Consider the following 24,989-nt stretch of genomic DNA (forward strand, 5'->3'; position numbering starts at 1 on the left):
CCCAGAAGAGGATCCATCCCACGCGCTGCCTGATGGGCACTAATCTCCAGCCATGCATCTTGGGGCGGTCAGTGCCTGGTCAGCTTTAGCAGCCATGGACAGCTGAGCTGGCACCCAGCGTGCAGCCCTCTGGTGGGACACTGCCCCGTGCTCCAACCAGGACATGAGGGCCCACTTCAAACTGCAGAAGAAATGACGCAGTTGTGGCCAATCTGCTTTCTAGGGGCACACCTGCAGCTCTGCAAGCACCTGAGGAGCTGCACTCGGGTAGCTGAGCAGAGGGAATTATGCCTAATAACATCTTTTTTTTAAAGTTGCTCTGACTTCTGCAAAGGGCGTGAGGGTGTGACATGTCTCCTGCGAACCCCTGAGGGTCCTTCAGGGAAAGAGAACCTCTGAGGAGATGCTAGAAAACAGCACCCACCAGAGCAGGTGGAGATACCCTATTTCACTGGGTGCTTTGGGGAGGGAGGGGAAACCAGAGAGCGGCTCCTTCCCAAGGTGCTGCTGCCAGCACAAGGCATGGTCTTGTGCACGGGCTGGCTTCCTACCCGGCAGCAGGTTCACGAGATCTCGTTTTACAACAGCTTCAATAGAAGAAAGGACCAGAAAGTTTCTGGTGTGCACTGGAAATTAATTTTTTTACAGTTTGAGTCAGCTCTCCTACTAAGTTTCAGTTAATCAGCAGAAATGCAACAGGACCCCTCTGCATTGCAGTTCTTCTGATTTTAAGTATTTGCTACTGCACAGTATCTGCCAGTAATGAGTAAAAGCTGCCAGAGTAGTGCAGTATTAACATTACAAGCCTTCACTTCATTCTGTACACCTAATGAGACTCTACCTTTAACGAACATTACTAGAACGCAGTTTGGAGCATGAGCTCCTTGGCACTGGGGTCATCATTCTGACCTCTGGTAAATGCCCAGAGGACTGTGGCTGCTTCAGCAAATGCTGTGTCCATTTAAGAAGTTTTATACTGCACTTATACCTCACTACCTTCTGCACTCATTGCCCACATTAATAATGAGTCTGAATAAGAATCACCTTGTACTCTGTTGGGAAATAGGTTGTATAATGGATGCACCTGAATTTTGACACTTGCAGTTACGAAATTTGTAGCTCTTTTTATTAGCGTCTTAATTGGTTTAAACAGTACTACAGTAATGACTGAAGTGCAGGCACCCATTACACAAACTGAAATTCTGGCTGATTTTCTGTTTACATGGAAGAAAGAAAACAAGTCCAGCACAAAAGAGCATGCTGCCCATTGAAGGATCCAAGTTAATTCCTGAGGCACTCCCGATCCAATTCTGCAAGAGGTCATTTCTAGGGAAGTTACCTGTTTACTTACGCTGAATCCTGAGCATGCTGGGATGGGACTTTGGGAGTCTATGAACACAAGCATGAATATATGCTTGATCCACAAAGTTCACAGACCCACTAAAATAACCAACTGGAGGGTCCTGGTGTGAGAATTAACAGAGCCCAACAATTGCAGAGCAGCTACCTGGCGCCCTTATTATTAACTTAATTAATTAAAAAGAAACTTAATATGAGTTTCCTTTGATATTTGCACTTGACACTCTCTCTTCCTCTCCATTGGCCCTCATCCTTCCATTTCAAACACACTGGCCCTTACAACGTGTTAAAATCCCTGCACAATTTTAACGTGATCTGAGCGGATTGTTGGGAAACAAATATTTTTGTTGTCTGAATTCTGGTTCTCATGAGTCATGGTCTCTATCGCAGAGCAAGAAGGGAAGAGGAAAAGTGGACTTACACTGCTGTCGTCCATCCTTTCTCGTCTCTTAGTTTTGTGTGTTTCATAATCCTCCATGAGGGTCTGCATCAGGTTCTTGGGTCGCTGGGCTCCCGCAGGCTCCTCGGGCAGCGGGTCAGACTGCGAGACAGGGCCTTCTGTGGTGGGGGATGGAGGAGGCTTGATCTTCTCTATCTTTCCTGCAAAGATATGAAAAGGAATGATCCCTCCTAAGCTGAAGGACTCGCAAGTTGTTTCCGAAAGACGACAGCTAGAGAAGCATTTCCAGTGGGGTTTGAATGAAGAAACAGCTTGGAATAAAGTTTATTAAACAATCTGGTAAATCAGGATGGTCATGGGCTTTTAGAGCACTCTCCCTCTTCCTGAAACACAACAGCAATCACTAAAAAATCTTTTTACAAAACCTAGAAGAGTTAACAAATGACACAATGCAAACGTAACCCACCGCTATTATTTACAGTAGTGTCTGGCTGCATTACCCCCATTCTCTCCTACAGGACACATTTCAGCGGTCTGGAAATGTTTGTAAGATTCTGGAAAACTGCAATATGACTTTTTTTTCTTGCTCAGACAATCCAATGCAAAGGATTGTTGTACACTGGGGACCATGTGTGAGACACCCAAGGAAGGCAATATGACTTTTTTCTCTTCTGCCAGTGCTTTTTATCTGCTTTGTAAGTGTGAAAGGCTTTGGGCTGGTCCCTGGCACTATTCTCTCCTGCAGCTCAGAGGGTGCTCCTGGAGGGAGCACGAGGATGGGGTCTTCATCCCATCCACTACTTGTTCAGGCAGGGTCCTTCAGTGTCCTGGTGGGAGGAAAGTCAGAGAGAAATCAGGTTGCCCTCTGATTGAACCCATTTCACCCAGAAATTCTGTTTCAGGCAGCTGAGGAGCTGGGCAAAAGGCAGGGGAGAGCAAGGAGACCACTGCAACAAGCTGCAGGAGAGCTCAGCAGGTGGACAACCCACAGTCCTCCAGGGAAGACAGTCCCTGTTTGTCATCACCAGGTGCTGATCCAGGCTGAGCCGCCCAAGCTTGTCCTGGGAAGAAAAATGAGAACGATGGTAGCATGTCGTGGGTGTGGGAACAAGGTGCAGGGGTCCTTAGCAATGGCAGGAGAAAGCAATGCTGAACCAAAATCAGCTTCCCTTTTCCATGGCACGTCAGTTCTTTGAAATAAGACAGTTCAATGGATGGCAAAGAAAAAAAAGGAGAAACAAAACCACCCTAAACCCCTTACAAATAAGTGAAGTAACCAGAAGGACTGTGCAGATTTTAATCAAGCTTCCTGCTGCTGAGACAAATTTAAATCCTAGCTGCTACTCCAAAAATCATCATGATGGTGGTAGCCACTAGAGAGCAACCTTGAAACCTCCTCCAAGAATCAGCAGGATTCTTTCTTGAAGGGAGAAGTGAAACCTGAGTCGACACTGCAGGGGTCTTTTACAAAAAAATCCCCTTGACGGGCTTTTTTCATTTCTGACCAGTACGGAAAAACCCAGCATCACTAGTTTCTCGTTACAGGCTTAGCTTAAGCTGGCTGGTGAAGGGATGAGGCTGGGAATTCGTCCTTGCCCCTAAATCATCCCACCAGAGGCTGGAGAGGGAGTTTCTTTGGGCCCAGGTTCTCCTCTGGGTTGCACCAGCATCAGCTCCATGGACAACCAGGAGTCACTCTGCCAAAGCCGGGTCCAACGGCAGGTCCTGAGCTGCCCAGCTGCTCCCATATGTGACAGCCTGGACTGCTGAACAGGAGAGTAACAACAATCATCACCTTGTCCATTAGGCCCAGTGCATAAAAAAATCTGCTGAAAATAAAAGGCCTCATTAAGGGTCAGATATCTTGCTGTATTCAAAAAATCATAGAATTGCTTGTGTTGGAAGGGACCTTCAAAGCTCATCTAGTCCAACCCCTGCAATGAGCAGGGGCATCTTCACCCAGATCAGGTTGCCCAGAGCCCCGTCCAGCCTGGCCTGGGATGTCTCCAGGGATGGGGCATCAACCTGTGCCCATATTTTACCATCTTCATTATTAAAAAAATTCTTCCTATTACTTCATTCTTATACTAATAAGTAACTGTATTTGAAGTATGCAAATAATGCAGGAAGGATCTGGCTTCTCAGATGTCTGCCCAGCTTTTGTGCCTTCCCCCAGTGACACAGACAATCACAGGACGCTCAGACCTATGGACAAGCCTCATGCCTGAAAAAAGCTCCTTCCACATCACTCCCTCTGGAAAACAATGCAAACAGGCTTTGGGGATCTGCATTTTAGAAAAGGGATATCTCTGAGCAGATTCATCCTCTCTGGATGGAGTGTCCGTCGATTTTTGTTTTGTAGCAGCAACCCTGCCGCAACACACAACCAACTGTTCTGGGCATGCTGGGTAGTATCACCATGAACAGTGTCACAGTTCCCTTTTCACAAATACAGAAGCCAAAGTAGAAATGAGATTTGCCCACAGCAAACTAGTGGTTTATGGGTTTGTACCCACAAGAAATTATGCTTATACAACCATTTTCTCTGTTTGTTTGAATTTCAGTAAAAACTCAGGAATCCTCAGCGTAATTTCAACTGCTTTTCACAGAGGAGTAAGCGCCTCTTTCAAGTTCCTAAAAAACTTATGAGAACAGGTAGGCAGGTGGAAAAGAGAGATCCTACCAGTGCCAACAGCGGCAGAATGGCCAGAAACCAGCACAACCACCAGTGAGGCCGTAGTTAGATGACAGAGTGTCTGAGACTTCAGGGCTCTCAGAACAACCACAGAAATCTCCGTGAACCTGATGCAGAGCTGCAGCCTAGTGCAGACCTATTCTGCCAGTTCGGATCATCTTAGAAATGTTGCTGGGCTAATTTTATTCTGGCAGACTTTCATCCAGATAAGGTACTGTTCTCAGGCAGAAGAGACATTCAGCATAAAGGCATCATGAGACATGATGATCACAGGCACTCCCTGCCGTTGCAGTCCCATGCCCACACCTGATGTACACAGACATGGCTGGTCATCCTTGCCCAAATCAAAGCTGTGTAACTCTATTCTATGATTTTATGATTCTGTGATTCTGTTAAAGGAACTGCATTCTGAGTCAAATGGAAACAGGGTCACACTTGTAGGTTACCAGCAAAAAACTGCAGCCTGATGGTCACACTTGCAAGTTAACAGCAGTTATCAGCAGCACCTTCCCGTTCAGAGGGAGATAGTCCTCTAAGTCACCTTGAGAGCTGTTGGAAGATACCAAGTACAAGCTACAGCATTCCAAATCTTCACCTACACATTTACATTTTTCTTCTCTTTCAAAGGGACTCCAAAAATGTGCCGTGGCTTCAGTTCTGGTGATGGCTCCCTCCACTCTCTGGCTTTAGGGATCTAGGTAAGAAGCTCCTGCAATTTGATTTCTCTTAATTTCCTGCCTCTTGTGCTATTTGTGACAGGCAGGAGCTGCTCCTATGGCGAATGCTCTTTCTCAGCCCTGGGGAGGGGAAGGGAAAGCTCAGAGAAGGGGCAGCTGCTGCTGTGTCCCAATCTGGTGGCTGCAAGACACTGCCTGACACCCCTCCGCAAAATCAAAGATGTGTAAGAGCAGAGAGCGGTTTACCTTTCTCCTAACTAAAACCTCTGCACAGCTCTGGGGAGCAAGAGGGGTTGTGATGGTGACTTATCCACCCTGTGGAACCTGACAGGTGTACAAGCACTCACTGCAAGCCGAGGAAGGATGCTCAGCTGATTTGCTGCAATATCGAGAAGAAAGAGTGACCAAGCTGAGGCTCTGGGATGGGCCCGAGCCACCACTAAGTAACAAGCAGGTACCAAGGGCCATTGTATAATGTTTACTAAGGTACAAAGGAGATGGGAAGAATGGGGCTTCTCACAAGTAAGAGCAACTATTTTACAGGTGCTGTCGGCACTTTTTAAGACATCTGCACAGCAAAGAAGGCTTTTCAAAATAAGGTATTTTAGCAAGATAGATTGCTTTAGGAGACTAGTCTGTGCTGAAGTCAGAGGACAGTTGAAGTATGTAGAAAAATATCCCTCTGGTAATGTGGAGCCTCATTACCACTCCAGGTGAACAGAAGGCTTCTTTTGTCGTCTTGAACACCAAGTGGGCAACATAAATAGGCAAACAAATAAACAAGCAAACATTAAAGAAAGAATCTCTTGAAAGTCCTCTCACTTCATACACGCTCTCCACTATGGAGGGAATAAGAGAGAAAATGACAAACGAGCTGTGTTAGTATGCTGCTACGGCACTCCTGGAGGTGTCCAGGGGACAAGTGATGAGCACTCCAAAGGAATCCTTGAAGACAACAAAGAACTTTGCTTTTTTCATACTAGTGCTTGTGAACGGATAAGGAAACAGTATCTTCCATAAACTCAAAGGCTCCATTTCTACTCTAGCCTTTTTCAAAGTTCTCATTTAAAAAAAGGGGTTCATGCATATGTATTATACTTGATACTTACTCTTTACATGTGTAATGAGGCATTAAAATTTTTGCAATGGCCAGAAATATTTAAAATATCCTGCTCCAAAGTTTCTGCTTCTCCTCCCACTGCACAAAACGTATCTGCAGGCTGTGGTTGAACCTGAGAACTTTCATTAGGGTAGGTACTTACTAGTGACAAATGAAAGTGGAAAATGGTTTTTAGGCTGAAGTGGCTTCTCTGACAGAGGCTTATGGTCCACAGCTGTCACTCAGGAAAAGAAAGCACGGAGAAGAAAGAAGAAGACGGAACACACACGTCCCTCACTATTTGGAGGGAACAGTAACCTGAAACTCAAAGGCACCTGATCTGTTGCATCTTTAAACTGCAACTTGCCTTCTGGGCTTCTGCCATCCACTGAAATTCTCTCATCTAGTTCGTCAACTGAGGACAACAGAAGATGACTGCTTGGTGGGAAGACGCGCATGGAGATGGGTTTGAGTGTCTGCAGATGAGTGCAGGGAGTGCAACGTGTTTTCTGCCTCCCCTGGCAATGCTTTGGTGATGAACACCAAAAAGGCAGGTGTGGCAGCTTCAGGAAAGGTTCTCTCAGGCATGGCTTCTCGTGTTAGGGATGCCCCCACACCCAGTCATGAGACAGCAAATATTCACCAAGGGTTTCCCTCCAACAGAAAAGCCTTCACTGAACAAAGACCCCATCATGTAACAGTTTTCATATCTCCTTTGATGAACAGCATTACTTGAGCCAGGCACCACAGGAAGCTAAACACACGTTCTTCGTAATCTAAGTACTTCTAATAAAAGGAACATGGGAATCACTCCACCAAACGTACGCTGAATCCTCTTGTGTCACCCACTCGTCATCCTGTTCAAATAAGCTATCAAACAGCCCCGGCTGCTCACCCAGAGGGCTGGTGTACCACCCGCACATTGCAGGAGAAAACCACTGGCTTGCTGTGCAGCTGCTCAACATCTCACCAAGCGCACCAGGTGCTGCAGCAAAACAATGCAGGAAACGTTTGAATTTAAATACAGCTCCACAAATATTCTGGGACTCGGGATGACTCTCCACGCTCTAGCAATTTTTTTTCTTGTGTCTTGAATTTCTTCATGCAGGAAACCCAGCTTTTTTGGGAAAGGAGTTCACATAGCTTCTTCCCTTTGCTCTTCCAGAAGTACCCTGGGGAAGGTCTTGTCCTGTGTGCACACAACACATAGCTGTTGTTCCACCAAAATTGCTCTGTGTCTTTCTCCAGTGATCTGAGATGGGTTAAAAGGCTGCTTCCAAGCATCCCAAACAGCTTTAAAGTATACTTGTTAGCAATGAAGAAGTTTCTTACTATGATCAAGGTTGGCTTGCACTGGGTAGTTGGCAGACACCAAGTTTAGTGCTACTGTCAGTTGTACGAAATGTTGTATGTTGCATATCAGGGTGGTAAAAACAGCCTGTTTGCTATCTTAAGTAATTAGCAGTTATTTCCCACATACACCCACACGAATTGTGTTAATCTTCCACGCTTCAGTCTAATTAGCAGTTCGGTTCGCTGCAGCCCTCTTTTTGTGGTTTGTGTTTCTGTTATCCATGTAACGATGGTTCAAAGCAGTGAAGTGAGGCAACAGTGACAAATAAGCAGGAGTCCTAGTAAAGCTACTCTGCCCAGTCCACCACCAAAAAGCTATGTGATAGGTAGGCCATTGCTAATTAAGTTAATTACTGCACCTCCTCAAAAACGTTCTGGTGAGTTTACACTTCTCCACTTGATGATTTTTCAAATTTGGATTTGGCCCCTAATTTTTGTCTGCTGAGGTATCCTGATGTTAAAAGACGAGTGTCAATTCTTTCTTTGGGAAAGGCAATTTGGTGACAGAAGTACCTCTGTTTCTTCATTACCATTATTATTACTATTATTGTTGTTTTTTAATATGTGAAACTAGATATTCAGATTACAGTATCAGACATATTCTACACCATATTCTTACTGTGCCTACTACAAGTAGATTTTTTTTTTCTCCCTGAGTCACCTCTGTAACCGGCTGCAATGAAGCTTCACAGCCAGATTTGTTGCAGCTGCTGAATCACCTTTTGGCTCTGTTTTTGTAAGTATTGAAAAGATGCTGTAAATATTAAAATAAAAGGAAAGTTGCAGCAATCTTCCAAGGGATTGCAAGGTATCCCTTCCCCCTATTTTTAAGGATGCTTGCAAGCTCTAAACGCAGCACAGCTGGCTGAAGGACAGCAAGGATGAGATGAGCTGAGGATATGCACTCTGCAATGCTAAGGGTGCCGAGCTAATTTCCACCACATGAGAGCTCTGCCAAGCACATGTGTGGTTTAGAAAGCACTGAAAGTATAAGATTTAAGAATGACTTTGGCAATGCTCTTTGTGGGTTTTTTGATCAATGACATCCTTACACAGTGCCACATATTCATCTTTTCCTAGAAATGAATTCTTTGCCTTGTCACCAGCTGCACATCGCAGTAGCTTGAGTCATTGGCTAATAGATCCCAATTTTCTTTCTTGAACACACGGCAGTCAGACATTTAAAGGAAACTGTCTGGAACGATTAATGATAAATATAAGTTTAGCATTCTGACTAGAATGTAATTTACGACGAACATTTTAACATCAGACACAAAGTAAATGCCTTGTTGTGCAGAGAAATAAAAACGAGCACAAGTACATTGTTTTCCCAGATGCTCTGTTAAAACAAACATTAGTGTCAGCAGCACTTCCAGCATCCCTTGTGCGTAAAAAGCAACCATTATCAGCCTCATTTTGAGCACTTGCAGCCACAGATGATGCTGTGTTTGAAAGCGGTCATGATCACACCTTTACAGGAGTCCTCCTAGCTGAGATCTACAGTGTCCTGTCTCTCACATCTTGTCAGACATTGCTCAAAACACCTCAGTTTATGGAGACTCCCCCTCAAAAATGCCATTCTATGAAGTAATAATACCAGCACTTCAGAGAAATTATGGACATGTGCTACATACTTGGCAAGAAACACAGGTTGAAACCGTCCCCTTTGCAGAAGAAACAGAAGTATTAGCTATTCATGTGCTGCATGACACTCCATGTTCACAATGAGACTGGGTAATGGACTAAATCTAGCCCTTATTCAAGTTTGACGTGACTTTCAAAACAAAAGGATCACCCTGCACAATTTTTTGGAAGCATCAATGGCTCAGATTTACACCAATGGAAATAAAAATGGAATTTAAATACTCTGGGTAAAATTAACACTTCTTCACAATGATCACTGTTAATAAAAACTTCTAAGTACTTGGAAAGCATATGTAGGTCTACACTCGTAAAAATCACTATACAGAAATAAGCCTGGCATGTGCTTCTATCTTTTTTTTTAGATTTCTTTTTTGATGTTATATTAAGAAGGTATGAGTGCTTGATTTTATTTTTTGAAAAGGGGAAGGAGGAGAGAGATATGCTGTAACTGCTGTGAATCCTACTACAATGACTCAGAAGCTCATCAGAGAAGGACTTCTGCTGTGTCCATTAAGCATTTTGTCTGTGATGCCAGTTTAATTCAGTACTGAATCACACCAGGTGAAATGCATGGCAACTCAACAGCTTTGGAGATCTTTTTGCCAGAGAAAGTTCATGAAGAAGACCAAGAAATAGCTGAAAACAGAAAGCAAAACACACACAAAAAGAAATCTGATGCAAAACCCAAAAACTTGTATATCCCTGCTACCTTTGCACTTCCTTAATGACATGCAAGAGAACAGAAAGCCCGTTAAAAAAGGCTTTGCATGTTTGTCTTTCGACTAGCCACACAGCTGCAAAAACCACTGCTGTCCTTCCTTGTGATGATCCTAAATTTCAGTGGGTGCCCTGAAGAGCATAGCGGTAGACGTGTCACGCTACAACACGTTAGGGGATGAATAAAGTGCAGGGTTTTCTAATGAGGATCAGCAGGGTATGTAAGTTACTTCTGCGCTGCATTTGGGAAAAAACAAAGATGTCCACATGCATGCTCAGAGACAGAGAGTTGGGTTGTCCCATGCCCTCCTCTTGCCTGCAGATGAAGTCCTGACAACCTTTTGCCCTCTGCAAAATGACGTAGTCATTCAAAACTCACATAAAAGCAAATCTGACCTGACCCTTCAGTCACATTTCAGTTCCTCTCTGGCGCTTTGGGCTCTTACCTGGTGCAGTTTTGTAAGCCACGGTTCTGGTCGGCATTGGTGGTGCAGTCTTCATAACAGGGCTCGGTGCCACCTGCAGACCTTGCCGCTGCCTCTTCAGCTCCTCTTCTCGTTCCTGGGCTGCTCTGATCTCTTCTTCTATCATTGATAAAGTCCTCTGCTTCCTTGACCGTAACTTGAAAGGGCCCACAGTCACCTCCGGCTCCTGCGTGGCCAGGATGGAGGCGGTGCTCCTCAGCTCAGCTGCCTCTGAATACTTGCTGAAATAGCTGACTTCATGCCTGCTTTCCTCCACAAGGAATGGCTGGCTGGCTGAATACACAGGCGACTGCTGCAAACTCTTCCCTTCCCTGAGTCCTGAGTCTTCCTCTTTTGAAGTCTTTGGTATGGTGTCCTTTTTTTCTTGAACAGGTGAAGACACCTGGGGTGGCTTAAACATTGGGTTCTGCTGCTCCTTGGAGGCTGGAGATGGCCCAAGGGTGGTTGGCTGCTCTTTGACTGAGATCTCCTCTGCTGGGATTTCTTCTTCCTTGCAGATCGTTTTATCTGCCTGCTCGGCTATGGCTTGTTGGATGGCGTTTTGAACCAGTAGGCCAGCGTGGTACTCCAGCTGGTCGTTAATCAGCATGGAGTCTCCCAAAGCGGAGGAGGACGAGTCACAGCCTGGGTCGCTGAACGACTTGGAGATGCCTTCACCTCTGCACTCCGCTGGAGTGTCGGCCTGCGGGGTCTGCGGCAGCGAGAAATCAGCCAGCGAGCTTTCCTGCAGGGCGCTCATGGTCTCATTGGAGGCACCACTGTCACTGATGTTATCCATGCTGAAGTCATTGGAAAGGGTCTCCAAGACAGTGGTATCCTGAGACCTGACAGACAAGTCATCCAAACCGGAATCGAGCTCCTCTGGAGGAGAGGAGGCGCTGCCTGACTTTGGGAACTGGTCCAGCATGCCCTGTCCATCATCCTTCACCACCGTGAAGACCGCTTTCGCACTCATGAATTCTCCATCCTCTGCCCACAGTTTTGAGGCCTGTCCAGCTCTGGAGCTATCACTGTATGGTAACTCTCTTACTGGGTCAGCAGTGGTAGTCTGAACACTTGTATCGTCTTCTGAAGTACAGGAGACCTTCTGTGCTTTGACAACAGTGGCATTGTTACCCTCAAGCTGTCCTGTTTGCCCACAAACTGAAACGGGTCTTGTCACAGAAGACAGTGGCCTGTCTACATTTGGAGAATTGAGGCTTTTGTAGAAGGGCTTGATGGAGAACATTTTGGGTGTTCCTGACCGCCTCGGTGGGGCCTGACACTGAGATGGACCTGAATGCTCCATCAGCTGGAACTGCTTTCTAGCAGCTGAGAAGTCAATTTGCTCTGTGACAATATCCTCTTTCTTGATATTGACAGGTTCTGGTGGTACAAAGGAGCAGCTGGCCTGTTTTGGGGATGCTGGTGCAGCACCTTGCTGCTGCTGTCTCTCCTTGCGCTCCTTGTACTTCTTGTGCGACTCCAGATGCTCTTCATCCAGTTGATCCTCCAGAGTCTTCTCTTGGGGAGGGTTCCACCATTTGGCGGCAATGTTGGGGTTCTTCTTAACAGCCTGGCTTTTAATGAGTTCCCTTCTTTCCTTTTCAAGTTCCATCATTTCCTCTGATGGTCTCACTTTGCGGACCCTGTATTTTTCCTTCTCTTCCTCATCTTCGAAGAGCTTTGAGGGCTTTTTGTCTTCATGGAAGGCTCGTAGTTCAAACTTAGCCTCTTTCTTAAGGGTTGTAAGAGTTGTTTCTCCATCCTTAGAGGATCTTCTAGAACTGTTTGAAGAAGTGGGACTTCCTGGCACCTTCAGACTCTCCCTGGTGTCTTCTTTCAGTCCACCCAAGGAATGGCCATTAGATTTCAGGTTCTCATCTGTTATGCTAGCTTCACGTGGTTCAACTACCAAGGGTGCCTGCTTGTCGGCTACATTTTCTTCACTTTCACTAGGTCCTGAATCGTTACTGACATTAACAGATGCTCCTGAGCCATCCATAATAGAGACTGCGCTTGGTTCAGGAGAGGATGTCCCATTAAAGGTATTATCCACAGCAGAATCACAGCAATTTGCCTCCAGCACTTCATCTAGGTACCTGATCTCTTTAGCAACTTCACTGTCCAGAGATTCATGCCTATCCTTAAGTCCATTGTGGCTCGCAGCAGGGGAAAAGAAGTGGGTTGGATTGTCTATGGGATGTGGGGAAGCCACTGTGGTGATGCTTTTATGTTCAGAAACTGGAACTTCAATTTCCATTTTCTCTTCCTTTGTAGCAAACACAGTTGCTGGCTCCAAGAAATTGGCACAGTTTTGCTCTCTGTTTTTTCTCAACCTGATGTCATCTTCAGGGATTCTGGAAGATTTCTAAAATAAAAGAGAACAAAACTATAATGAAGTCCTAAAAAGCAACATTTTATTTTTCGCAGAGTAAACACCATCTGGAAAGTAAATCCTAGCACTTCTTAAACTTGAGATTAAAGCAGCCTCTCAGAGTGTGGGAAGGCAAGGCAGATCATTAACATAAAACAATAAGTCACCATACCATAAGCTGGACAAGGCACTAAAACAACGGTAGACTCTAATTTAAGTATCTCCCATCTGCTTACCATCCTCGCTTTGTCATTATTTCATGCCTGTGTCCTGGTTTGTCACTAAAAATAAGCTTTGGATTTCCAAGTTACTAATGACTTGGCAGTTAAGGTTCTTCAAAGGTTTGCACACGCAGCACACAACACCTATCATCTTGGTATTCTACAAATGCTTTCCGCACCTCCAGGAAATCTCATAATGCTTCTACACATGAAAACTATTACTGCCCCCGTCTTGTAGAAACAGATGCTAACATGCAGGAAGAGTAGGCGATTCATCCCAAGTTAGGAAAAAGGATGTAGCAACAGCAGGGAATGTTCATCCCTCAGTGGCTCAGTGCTGGTCATCAAACATAGGGTAGAATTACATGGTGCTGGAAAGACACCGGGTCTTTCTCTGGCCCCCACGGAAACCCACACGCAACTAGATGTGGGAGACAGGAAGCATTTGCAACTCCTACGGCATGACGACTACCGCAAGGAGCATGACAGGGACCAGAGTCATGGTCTCCCCCCTCCCACTGCTTTGATCTGCAGTGCAGATGCACAGGATTCACATTTCCCCCTGGTGTGTTGTCTCTGCTCTCACGGAGGTTATTGAAAGAAACACTTTATGCTCAGGTATGGTCAGATTTTACTGGTCAAGCAGCCTACTGAACTTCCCATGAGTAAAGTCTTAAGGAACTTCTGATTAAGCTGGGAACATGTCAATGAATTTCTCAATAATTCTTTCCTGCTGAAAGGCAAAAAAAAAAAAAAACCAAAAACCACCACCAAAATAAAAGGGCATTTTCAACACTATTCTTCAAAAGTAACTTGCTAACTCTTCCTAATTCCTGAAAACCAAAAGTGACACATCTATTCGCTTTGACTAAGACTAAAACAGAAACTTGGTATCTGATGTCTCCAGCTCCTTTTCCACATGTGTGCCTGTGTTTGGTCTGGGGAAGCAAATGGCACTGATCAAACCCTGGGAACTCAGTGGCCACCCAACAAGGGCACTGTTTTCTGCCGGTCACCCCCGCCCTGGCTCTCCCTTATCCCGCATACTGTTAATACACCCTGCAGCAGAAGACGATCAGCTGGGAGCACAATGGCACTTACCAGCGACCTGAACAATCATGTTGCCTCTGGGTTTATACAGGCAGTAAAATGCATTTGACACACCTTAGGGAATTATAGCCAGTCAGCCAGAAAAGCTCTCTTTCAAAAAGCACTTTGAGAGAGTTTTCTAATTATGTGGTAGTACTCAGCTGAAGACAATGCTGGCCTCAGACATTAGATATTTTCTTCTTAATTGTGCTTAAATATTGGGAAAAATCTTTAAAAACAACCAACCAACCAACCTGCTTTTGTCTATATATTTTACTTGACGTACTTCTACTTGCATTTCACTTTCTGTTGAACCTAGAAATTTTCCAGCTGAAGTTTCTAGCAGTGCTTCTCTTAAAGCATATTACATTTTTTCACCCTTTAAATATCCAGATGTGGCCAGTTTCTTCTCCAGTCATATTGAGGATATATTCAAGAAATCAGATGTTCTGCAAACCCAGCATAAAAAGTCCTTGCTTTTTTGGAGTGGGCACAGCAGGAATTAAATAATAAACTTTATTTTATCCTCAAAGGGCAAGAATTGCTCTTGATTTGCCTGCAGAGCTGCAGGTATCACGACACAACCAGTACTCAGGTGACAGGACTAAGACTGCAACACCTTTCTGATATTTGGGTTTAAATCTCTCCTGCCTGGCTTGCTGGTGCAAAATGGGGGACATTGCTACCTGGAGTAGTCTGTGCAAAGGGACACAAGCGTCAGCGCAGGATCGCTGGCTGTCCCCTTTCACACAAACCATGAGTATGCCCTAATGCTCCTGCTAACATTTGCTTCTCATCAGACAGATCAAAGCCACCGGAGGCACTGGTAGCGAACTACATGTCCTCTGTAGCTGCAAGAACACATCTTCGATGGACGCAGAAAATCAGGTAACGAAGCTGCGCACCCCAGCCACTGAAACACATCTCCCTGCAGAGCCAAACGAGAACCGAAGGCCCCCCAGTCCCGTACTGCTGGTACCTCCATGCCATGGAGCTGGGAACGTGACCCTGATTGCCCCAGAGACCCCATTCGTAAAAGCAAGTCTCCTTCCATCAATACTTTAAGGTATGAACCATTTCAGATCATACCATGTTTGGGTATTCAAGTTAGGGAACAGATCCACAGCCACAGTATTTTACCAATTTCTTAATGAGCAAGAGCCTATCCTGTCATCATAGCTGCAATCTATAGCTCGCAATTAAGGCATATACGCCTATCTAATCAGGGCGTGCATTTATGACAGTATGTAACTCTGAAACTGCATGTGTCTGTGCAATTAGTATGGCAGATGTAGTTTTGTAGTAACACAGACAATTTTGCAGTAGAACCTATAAGGAAACATTGCTGCTTATGGGAGGGAGCCTTTCTTTGCTGGGGATTAGTAGCTGAGCCCAGCAGGGCAGAGATGCCAGGGAGGAATGCTAGAGGAGGAAAAAAACACAATTTATAAAAATGCCCAGTTTTTCCCTCAGCATATTCTGGCAGAATCTGGGGACAATTTTGTGAGGTCACAGCAATGACAGTATGCTCCGGACACTCCCGTGAGGAGCAGAAGTCAATCTACCGATAAATTATCTGAAGAAGATAACAGAGAAGATCATAAGGAGAGAAGCACCTGACAAAATAAAGCTTTTTAAGACAGTTGAGGCCACAGAGCCTGTCCAGGATAACTGGCTGGGTCTGGGAAAATGGCACTTTGGGGTGATGATGCCATGGGTGGGAGGAGGCTTGGGGGATGTACATAGAGCCCCTTCCTCAGCTGTTTGGCAGAAGGAGGCGAGCGTGCCAGGGGGATGCTTTTGCTCCTTGGTGATAAATATGTACCTACAGCTTTGTATTTGCCGCCTACAGGGAGGAGGCTGTTTAAAGCCTGCACATTCACAAAGGCCTGTAAACGGGAAAAGGGCTGGATTCAGTCCCAGTTGCAGTCAGCAATACAGCATTCACAGTGATTGCCATACACTGCTCATCTAGACCCAGATTTTCCAGAAGTTACTGTTACATTTACACAGTCTCTGAATGTGCATTCATTTCAGTCAAGATGCAACTGGGTAATTAGTGTCATTTCTACAATGCTGCTGCACTTTAGTAAACTGCAGTTATTAGCAGCTTAGAGAATTATTAGCATATTTCCTCCTTGGTTGAATTCTTCATCTACAAAAGTGTAAGTGTTTGGGCAATCAACTCTTTTAGAAGGAAAAAAATGTGGGTGTGCTACTAGCAAGACCCAGCAAATGCACTGCCAGTGCCTTCCTTTGTTTGGAGCAACACAAAATGCATATGACAATAAGTGGGAGGCAATCCTTCTGAGCCACATTGACATTCTTCTGAAGCAACAGTGGTGGAGCGGGAGAGAGAGGAAAAGATTAAACAGCTAAAAACGTTTCATGGTTTAAAAAATCTAAGACAGAGTTTCCTCGTTGCGGGCTTCTACCAATCACTCCAGCCAAGTTTTAGGACAGCTTTTGATGCTGTTGGTCTCCTGGCGTAATTAGCACTGTTGACTTTCCCCTTCTGCAGGTTTTCTCTTCTTTGGAGATGTCCTGTACTGCACCTGCTTCTCCTCCCACTGCCTGATCACTGAGCCTGTGCTTAGTTCAACCCTTTCCCCTTTGCTCTTGGATCTAACTCATGGGCCTGCCATGCCTCTAGCAGTTTCGGTACAATAGCATAACTTAAAATCACACTTGCATATGGTTGAATGGCTAATCCACACCTCCCTGATGATGTCAATAATCTTTTCCCTCTTCACCTACTGTCCTAGCCTGTCCCTCTGATGTCTCCTTGCAAAGGAGAAGGAACCAAATGATGGATTTGCTAGGGGCTTGACTTTGGCAAACTTTCAAGAGAGCAGCTGCTTTCATTCAGCTCATCCTCTGAAGAACGCAGTCACCACCTGCCTCATAGATGGAGCCAGTCCCAAGCGCTGCAAAGATACAAAAGTCATCTGCACCTCCGTGCTTCCAGACGGCCGCCCTGTCCAGCGAGAAGACCCCCCAGCCGACATACGTATTGCTCCACTCTTGCTACCGAGAGCAAGTATTTCTTTGGAGAATTCTGAAGAAATGTGCCAAACAGTATGCATTTTGGAAATTTTCTGTTCGGGTGAGCTAAGAGAAAGCAGCAGCAGAGAAAAACTCCTCAAAAAGATCCTGGAACTGGGGAAGAAAATGAATGGAGCTGACGATGTGAGGCTCAAGGAAAGGAAGGGGATTTCTGATTTCCGTTGACACTACCTACAGAAACCATGTCTTTTCATTAAAAACAAAAAAAGAAAAAGAAAGAAGCCCAAGACCAAAGTGTTGTCTTCTTGCTCCTGTACGAAAAGGTCCCATTGTTCCATACAATATTTTTATACTGACTCCTAAGTGTTTTAAAAATACTATGGAAAGTGTTGTCAAGAAAATTTTTCACTTAATGAAATTGGATAAAACGCAAGTTTCAGGAAAAAAAAAATCCCCGAATCCTATTGCCAATTTTGTTGAATTTAAGACATGTCACATGCTGGCACTACTTTGAATAGTTCCATTCATAATCCTACTTGCACACAAAAAGCAAAACCTGGCCTGTTCCTCTGTACTCCATAGTGCAGTACACAGTGTCTTCAATACCCAGACGGAAACCATTTCCGATGACTAAAATGTGTTAGCGTTGAGTGTCGCAAGTGACATTCTCTGTAAGCAGCTCTCTGTGCTCTTCAGTGACTTGTCTGAGGTACCCAGACAGTACAATAGGCAAATTTTCATTCTGAAAAGCTGGTTTATCTTCACCTAAGCATTTCAGAAATCATGAGAGTACAGTTTAAAAATCAATGCAACTTCATACTACCTCCCCCTAAGAAGCAGCAGGGGACTCTTTTGGAATACAGATAGTAATAAGGCACATGGGGATACAGTGCCCGAACAAGTGGCTACTTGGGGAGTGTGCTGTGCGACAATTTCCGAGTGGCCTTCTGTATGTCCTTGGGTTTTTTGGTCTGTTTTAGAGAAGGAGTTATGATTGCATTTGCTCAGAAAGCACGTGAAAGGCTTTGGATATTATTTTTCCTTCCAGCTGAGCCATGGGCTTCAGTTTCCCCATGTGATGCACTATAAAGCTCTTTTATAAAATCAAAGTCCAATCTTCTGTTGCTGCTGTAATAAATTAAGGATGGAGCGAAACGGCTCAAAAATTATGAACACTTTAATGACGAACATATACTGCATGGTAGGATATTTTAATGATGAGCACGCAACAAATGACACTGTATTTTACAAACATGTCCCGGTAGCTCCAGGATTTTCTGTGCCCTCAATGACAAACAGCTGAAGTTTTTTTCTGGGCAAGCCAGGATCCACCTTTGGAATAACCCTTACTACTTCCCACTGACTCCAAGGTATGTAAATTGGAAGCAGTTTTCTACAAGTAGGAAGCCACCTGATCCTTTATGCCAGTTATTTTCTCTTATTCCATAAAACTATAGACCTGGTCTCTCTTTGAAGAATTTGCAACCCTAATGACTGGATTTCAACTATTGCTACAGGAGTAAGAAAAACAGGTATGTGAGTTCTTTAAATTAAATGGTTGTGCAGCTGTTGTAAAAAAAAAAATCAAAGCCCAAAAGGCTAACTACTTTTTATGAAATATTTTAATTCCTGCAAAGAACTGTAATTGCATGCAGCACCTGCATGGACAAAGCGATGTATATGGAAATGAATATTTAGGGACAAAAGGCTGCTAACTTCCAAATGAAAAGAAATATCAGCTCTGATAAAGAAAAGACATCATAGAGGTTATTAGAGTATGATGGTTCCATAGCTGGCACGAAGGAAAGGAGTACACATTCAAGTGGTGTATACTCAGATCCTACAGTTTTTGGGGCTGGTTAGCTTTGCTGAGAAAGCTCTGTTCAGTTCTACAGTAATCAAGATGCAAATCTGAAATTACAGGAAGCTGTGATTAAACTTTCATTCAGAAACTGCAGCACCATTTGTTACTGCCACACTCCACCCCCTCCATTTTTTATCAGCATCCAGATAAGAGGATGCCCTGAAGAGCTCCAAATAGCATTTCACACTCATGGGGAGAACCAGGAGCTCACGGTACCCAAACGATCAGTAAATTGGTGATAAATCTGATTTCAGGTACAAGAACCTGCATTCAAAAGACCATTCTCTTGTCTCTGCACCGTTGGCTTCTTGTAAATGTAGGTCAGCCTAAAAGTGCCACTGAATAAGAGCAGTAAATGCATGCATAAGAAGGCATTTCATCCAGAAAAAGGTGTCTTTCTCATCACTCTCATCAGTTCAAATCCCACTCCTCATGCTCCTTTCACTTCCAAATTGACTTCTATCTGAAAATAAAAATGCACAGTTAAGTGTCATTTCTTCTATAGCTTCACTCGGTTCCCCAGGACAGAATGACCAGGACAGTACACTCTGCGTGAAGGCACGGGAAACAAAACAATGCAGCAGAGAGGCAGCACTAGACTCAGGGTCAAAACAAACATATCTGCGTACTAATCAATCACAACACCATAGATGGTTATTAGTTTTTTCAAACTTTGTTACACACTTTTACTAAGGCTTACTTTTCTGTGGCTTGTCTCTAAAATGTCTTCACTGAAACAAGAAAGAATGCTTCCAAGAGTTGTGATATTTGATTTACAAAGGATGTGGTGCTAAGTCACTTAAAATGGTAAATACACACTCTTGAAGCAGTCTCCAATGCTACCTAAGGAAGTACAATGGTTTGCTGGAGGAAATGAAGAGCATCGCATCCGACTAACACATAAGGAGCATCACACAACTAGAAAATTCTCCACTGCTTGGCAGGGAGTACAAGGTTATGATACAAGCCTTAAGGAATAGAAGTTAAATGTCTTTGTCACAGCTGAATGTCACAGCTGAGGTCCTGTACCATGAACCATTGCATCTGCAGAGTCCACTTGGACAGGGTCCCATCAATCAGTGCTGGGGTCTCTGAGCTCAGAGATCACAGCTCTCTTGTTAGAAGCACTCACCCACATTCAGCCTCTGGTTTGATGTTAAGTAAAAGCACAGAAATCCCAACTGAACAAGGACAGAAAAATGCTCAGCTTAACAGAGTGCCCAAGATAAGAGTTGAGCAGAACATGGATTCTCAATGTATGCGCAAAAAAAATCACAGTTTCACAAAATGCTGCAGTTGAAATCTGCCCAACGCATGTCAAGGATGGAACAATTGCTTCCGTAAAGCATGATCTAATCCCAGTGGGGAGGGGAAAGGATGCTAAACTAAGCCTTGCTTTTAATACTCTCTAACTCATCTAGATAATGTCAGCACAAGGAAAGGGTGACCTTTACGGTCACTTGCACGAAAAAACAATGAGACAAGGGGATTTCCAAAATTCCTTAGTGTTTTCATTGGAGGCGGAGGGTTCCTATTCCTTCTAAAGAACAGAGTTACAACCCTCCTCTGTACATGCGATATCTAGAGAAAAATAGTGGCATATTAATCGTCTTGGTGCACGAGAAAGGGACCTCCTGAGGAAGGAATTCAGGCTAGGCAGGGGCAGTAAATGGAGACAAAGGGCCACGCAGTTCACTCGTTCTCCTAGCAGATCTTACAGCTGCTAGGAAAACTGTTTTAATATATTGGAGGAACAGAGATAAAACTGTCATAAGCACACAAGTAGGCCTTCTGAGATGTACTAGTATTGAAGTTTTCTGATGATACAGATTCTTCCACTGGCTGATACAGTTCTGTAAATCTTTCATAAATGGCCTAAACTGCATTTTCTGAACAAAGATACACGATCTCTCTCTGCTGGAGCTCTTTCACTGTTTACTTTCAGGGCAATATAGTAGAAACCGAATGCGTTTACTGAAGCAAGCCTCTACAAACCCTTGCAAACAAAGCCTAGGACAGATGATTTTTCACTTTCTTTCAATTCTCTGCTTCACAAACAGCAACTGCCAGAGATCATACTGCTTTTAACTATTTCCTAAAGCCTAATTAGTACTTGCTGCGCTTCTAAAAGGCATGTCTGTTCAAGATCTGGAGTTTGACCGTCAGGAGCAATGCCGCAGAGAGGGCTAAAGGAACAAATTATACTCAGAAATGCAAAAAAAAAGGCTCAACATCTATTTCTCTTTGAGAGCTGAAGAAGGTTAAGAATTATTATTGATGCTTTGCCCCTATCAGTCGGACTTGTTACAGCTGCTCTCATCCATTAGGTTAAGTCCTATCACAGCAAAATCTCCTTAAATGAAGGTACGCCTAGGTAACTGCACGGTGCGGCGTGTCTCATCCGACGGCAGCCTGCTCTGCCCGCAGCACAAAGCAGGACAATGTTTATTTTACTGCAGGCAGTGAGCCTTGGGAGGGTCAGAGTACCACGGCTGAACCAGGCAGCTAGCTCAAGCATCCTTTGGATTGCCTTCTTCCCACTTTTTCAAGGAAATGAGGTTATTTTAAAGCTAGAGACCTCTAAAACTCTCTTAAAAGAGAGCACACATAGCGGCTTAAAAAGGTCCCAATTTATATTTAGCTTTACCCAAAATGTATTTTAGGCTGTTGCCTCCAGACTCAGGCAAAAGCAGATCACAGGAACATTATGAAAGGAAAACTGAGAGGACATTAAGAAGGAGGAAATCTAGCCTAGTCTTGCCTCAAAAAATCGCTTGAATCACTTAAGTGGAGAGGGGGAAAAATACAATGGTGGTCAAAGGATATAACTGAAGTCTCTGCCAAACAGCTGCGTGATGCATGCAAGTGGGGAGAGAAGCCGCCTCCAACAAGAGCCTGGCACATCACCTTCCCTGATGCTTCACTGTGCTCAGAGCCCATCACAAAACCCCCACACAAAAATGCTTCCACTCCAGTCCCCTTTTATGCGCCACGGTGGAAACAGCACTTGGGCTATATACTTGTTTCACACAAGAGCCAAAAACTTGTAACTCCAGTGGACTGCAATTCGCAGGGCTCCTTCTCTAAAGGTATGCATGTAATTTAACTTTCTGGAAGGTGCATGTGAAAAAGTAGCCATTCAAAAACACACACACACACACACACACACATGCACACAGAGTGAAAATTGGTATTATTAAATGATGAGTCCAATGGAGCCAAGACGATCAGGGGACTTTGACACACTGTTTTTAACAGAAGGAGTCAGACTACAGAGTCTACAGAACTGTTTTCCTAGTAAGAGGCCAAATGTGTACAGTCTTTTAAAAGGAGGATGTTGCTAAATTCTCCACATGCCATTGCTGTCCCCAGGCTATAAATATGACCTACCATGTGAGCTAGGCGTTGTGAGCAGTTAGCAACTTCATCTAAGCTTTGCTCGTAACACAAACCAAGCACTACAGTCATCTCACTATCTCACACAGGAGAATGTTTCATTGGAAGTGAGACTTGGATAGGGTTTTTTCCTAATTCCTTATTTGGGAAAAAGGCAGTTGAGAAATCCTGGGGAATAAGACATTCTCTTTCAGCACCTACTACTTTCCGTTCCTCTGCCCCTGCTCCCCTCCCCTCTTCCAACCAAAGACTCATTATTCGTTCTTTTCCTGCTGAAAAGCCACTGATTAAATGACCCACAGCACATCTGGACTACATTAGGATATTATTTGATTAAGGCATTCATCACTTGTTCTTTCAGCAAGTGGAGAATTAAGATAATGGTGGGGGAAAACGGTGTTAACTGAACTGGCTATTCCAGCTCAAACTGCTCTGCGTGAAAAGTTGGATTGCTCCAGTCCCTCGCTGTGGTTTTTTTTTTTCCTAATTACAGAAAAATGAAATAAATATTAGTTAATCCATTTAATGTTGGCAAGATCACTGATGCCAAGTAAGCTGTTACATTAAGGGTTGCTGTCATCTGTGTTTCTCAGACAATTTGCTATCTGGTAGGAAATGCTTGCTTGGAGGTTATTTTGAACAGTTGTAAAAAGGCTCCACGTTAAACTGCAAGCAGCACCTCACATTTCTGTACAAACAGAAATTTGACACATTCTGGGTCAAGTTGCTTTAGGGAAGAGGGGGAACAGACGAAAGTGGCTTAACCAGATCAGCTCAAAAGAGAATTGTTTACTAGCCCATCACACAAGTAGTAACTCAGTTTTCAGTATTTGAAGTGACTGCACGAGACTTCAGCTTCGGAGTTTGTGTATGTAAAAAAACAAAGCACAGGCTAGAAGGAAATCTCATGTCATCTTGGCTTTCAGATATTTTACCCTAAAATATCCTTCCTCATTTCTCCAGAGCTGAATAATGTTCTATCCTGGTACATGCACAGGGGTGTCAACCAAGTGTCACAGCGTGCATCTAATGCCATAGAAACCAGGAATGCTGTTGCTGCTAAATGTGACTGCCCACAATACTACGCTTAATTTCCCCCAGTGCTAAACAACGAAAAGATGAAGCTGAACAGACACCCTTCAAGCTTCTTTATCAGCTGAAGTTTGCTTTACAGTGTCAGGAAGGATAACACACTCGACTAGTGGGAAACATACCCCTCCAGAAGAACTGAAGAATTCAGCCAAAAGACTTTGCAAGTGCTACCTAAAGAATATAGACACTGAACATGTGGGTGGTATCTCTAGTTATCACATGCATAGGATATACATAAGTATCTTTTCTCCCTAGAAGCCACATGCTCCTCTATTACAATACACTTAAGTAGAAGGTTGTAAAATTTCAGAAAGCTCTGCCTACAGTTTACAATGAGCAGACCAGCCAGAGTGATGAATTCCACAGCCATCACAGAGAAAAATGGTATTTTTAAATACTCCTCCCACTATTGAATGATAAAGGTTCAAAGAAGATACAAGTCACAGGTCAGAAATCTTAGCTTACCCTTTCTCTCTCTGCTCCTGTAAACTCTGAAGGAAAGCCCCAAAATGTCGTTTTTCACAAGAGCCTTCACTTTTTTTGGCTCATTAAGTCAAATTCCTTCCCCAGCTCATTACAAGACTGATGTCACAGGCTAACAGAAGTCTGGTTTAAAAAAAAAAAAAAAAAAAAAAAAAAAAGAGGCAGCCCACACTCTCAGCCCATTCCCACAAAGAAGCTGTTTTGAAAGCAAAATGCCAGTTCACACTACTCAAAAAGAGCATGACTTCACTTAACCTGTACGGGAGCCACCTCCTTAGAGATCCCTTCAAAGGTATCGCGTTGGCAACAGACCCAAAGACCTGTTTTCAGCTAGCATAAGCAGGGGGTTACTGCTGTAGTGTGGGGTTTGTGTGGGTTTTTTTTTTTTCTTTTCTTTATGGTTTGCTGTTTTTATTTTTTTTTGGGAGGAGGAGGCACAACCCAGAAACACAGCATGTGGCTGGCTTTGTACTAGAAAGGAGCAATTACACCAAGGGCTGCTGTGAAAGACAAAAGCTCCAAACAAGTAATTAGCAGTAATTTTTACCTACCTGGAAACACACACACACACACAAGGATTAACTATATTCTTTCCACAGGAGAGGCTTAAATGTTAACTGAAGTGCTTAGGGCACCTCTGGTAACCTTCTGCTTCACAAGACTCAGGTGCGGGCAGGGGTCTCTAGAGTGTAGGAAATGTGTCAGCCAAATGGAAAACAACTGAAGACAGGGAACATTTTTAAAAAAAAAAAAAAAAAAAAAGAAGAAAGGAAGGTGACTGGGAATAAAAGCACCATGTTTTCTCCAGCGCAGTACTTGTTCATTACTGCTGCCTGTGGGCTAGTGACATCTGAGCACCACTGGATTAGGTTTCCTGGAGGCTTGATAGTTAAAGCTAAAAACACGAGCTATGCTGACCTGGCATCCCCTGTGAAGGCCCTCTGGACTTCAGGTTAAAATGTCTTGAATTTAGTGTCACCTTACAGGTGTTGCTATAGATGACATACCTTGAGTGTTGGAAAAGCATGTTTTACCCACCTGAAGTATTACGTA

General features: G+C 44.1%; 1 protein-coding gene across 11 annotated transcripts in view; it reads right to left on the minus strand.

Moving 5' to 3' along the window:
* Positions 1 to 24,989, minus strand: part of PALM2AKAP2 (PALM2 and AKAP2 fusion) — a 271,664-nt gene that overhangs the window by 12,392 nt on the left and 234,283 nt on the right. For 10 of the 11 annotated variants that reach the window (XM_065655378.1, XM_065655375.1, XM_065655377.1 and 7 more), the window contains 2 exons: positions 10,391 to 12,779; positions 1,781 to 1,959 (listed from right to left, as the gene is read on the minus strand). In XM_065655378.1, the coding sequence (XP_065511450.1) occupies positions 1,781 to 1,959; positions 10,391 to 12,779 (2,568 nt within the window). Of the gene's footprint in view, positions 1 to 1,780; positions 1,960 to 10,390; positions 12,780 to 23,918; positions 23,939 to 24,989 lie in introns of those variants that run through there. The other variant, XM_065655384.1, reaches the window with a different exon arrangement.

The sequence above is a fragment of the Caloenas nicobarica genome, chromosome Z (genome assembly GCF_036013445.1).
Source record: "Caloenas nicobarica isolate bCalNic1 chromosome Z, bCalNic1.hap1, whole genome shotgun sequence".
Taxonomy (NCBI): domain Eukaryota; kingdom Metazoa; phylum Chordata; class Aves; order Columbiformes; family Columbidae; genus Caloenas; species Caloenas nicobarica.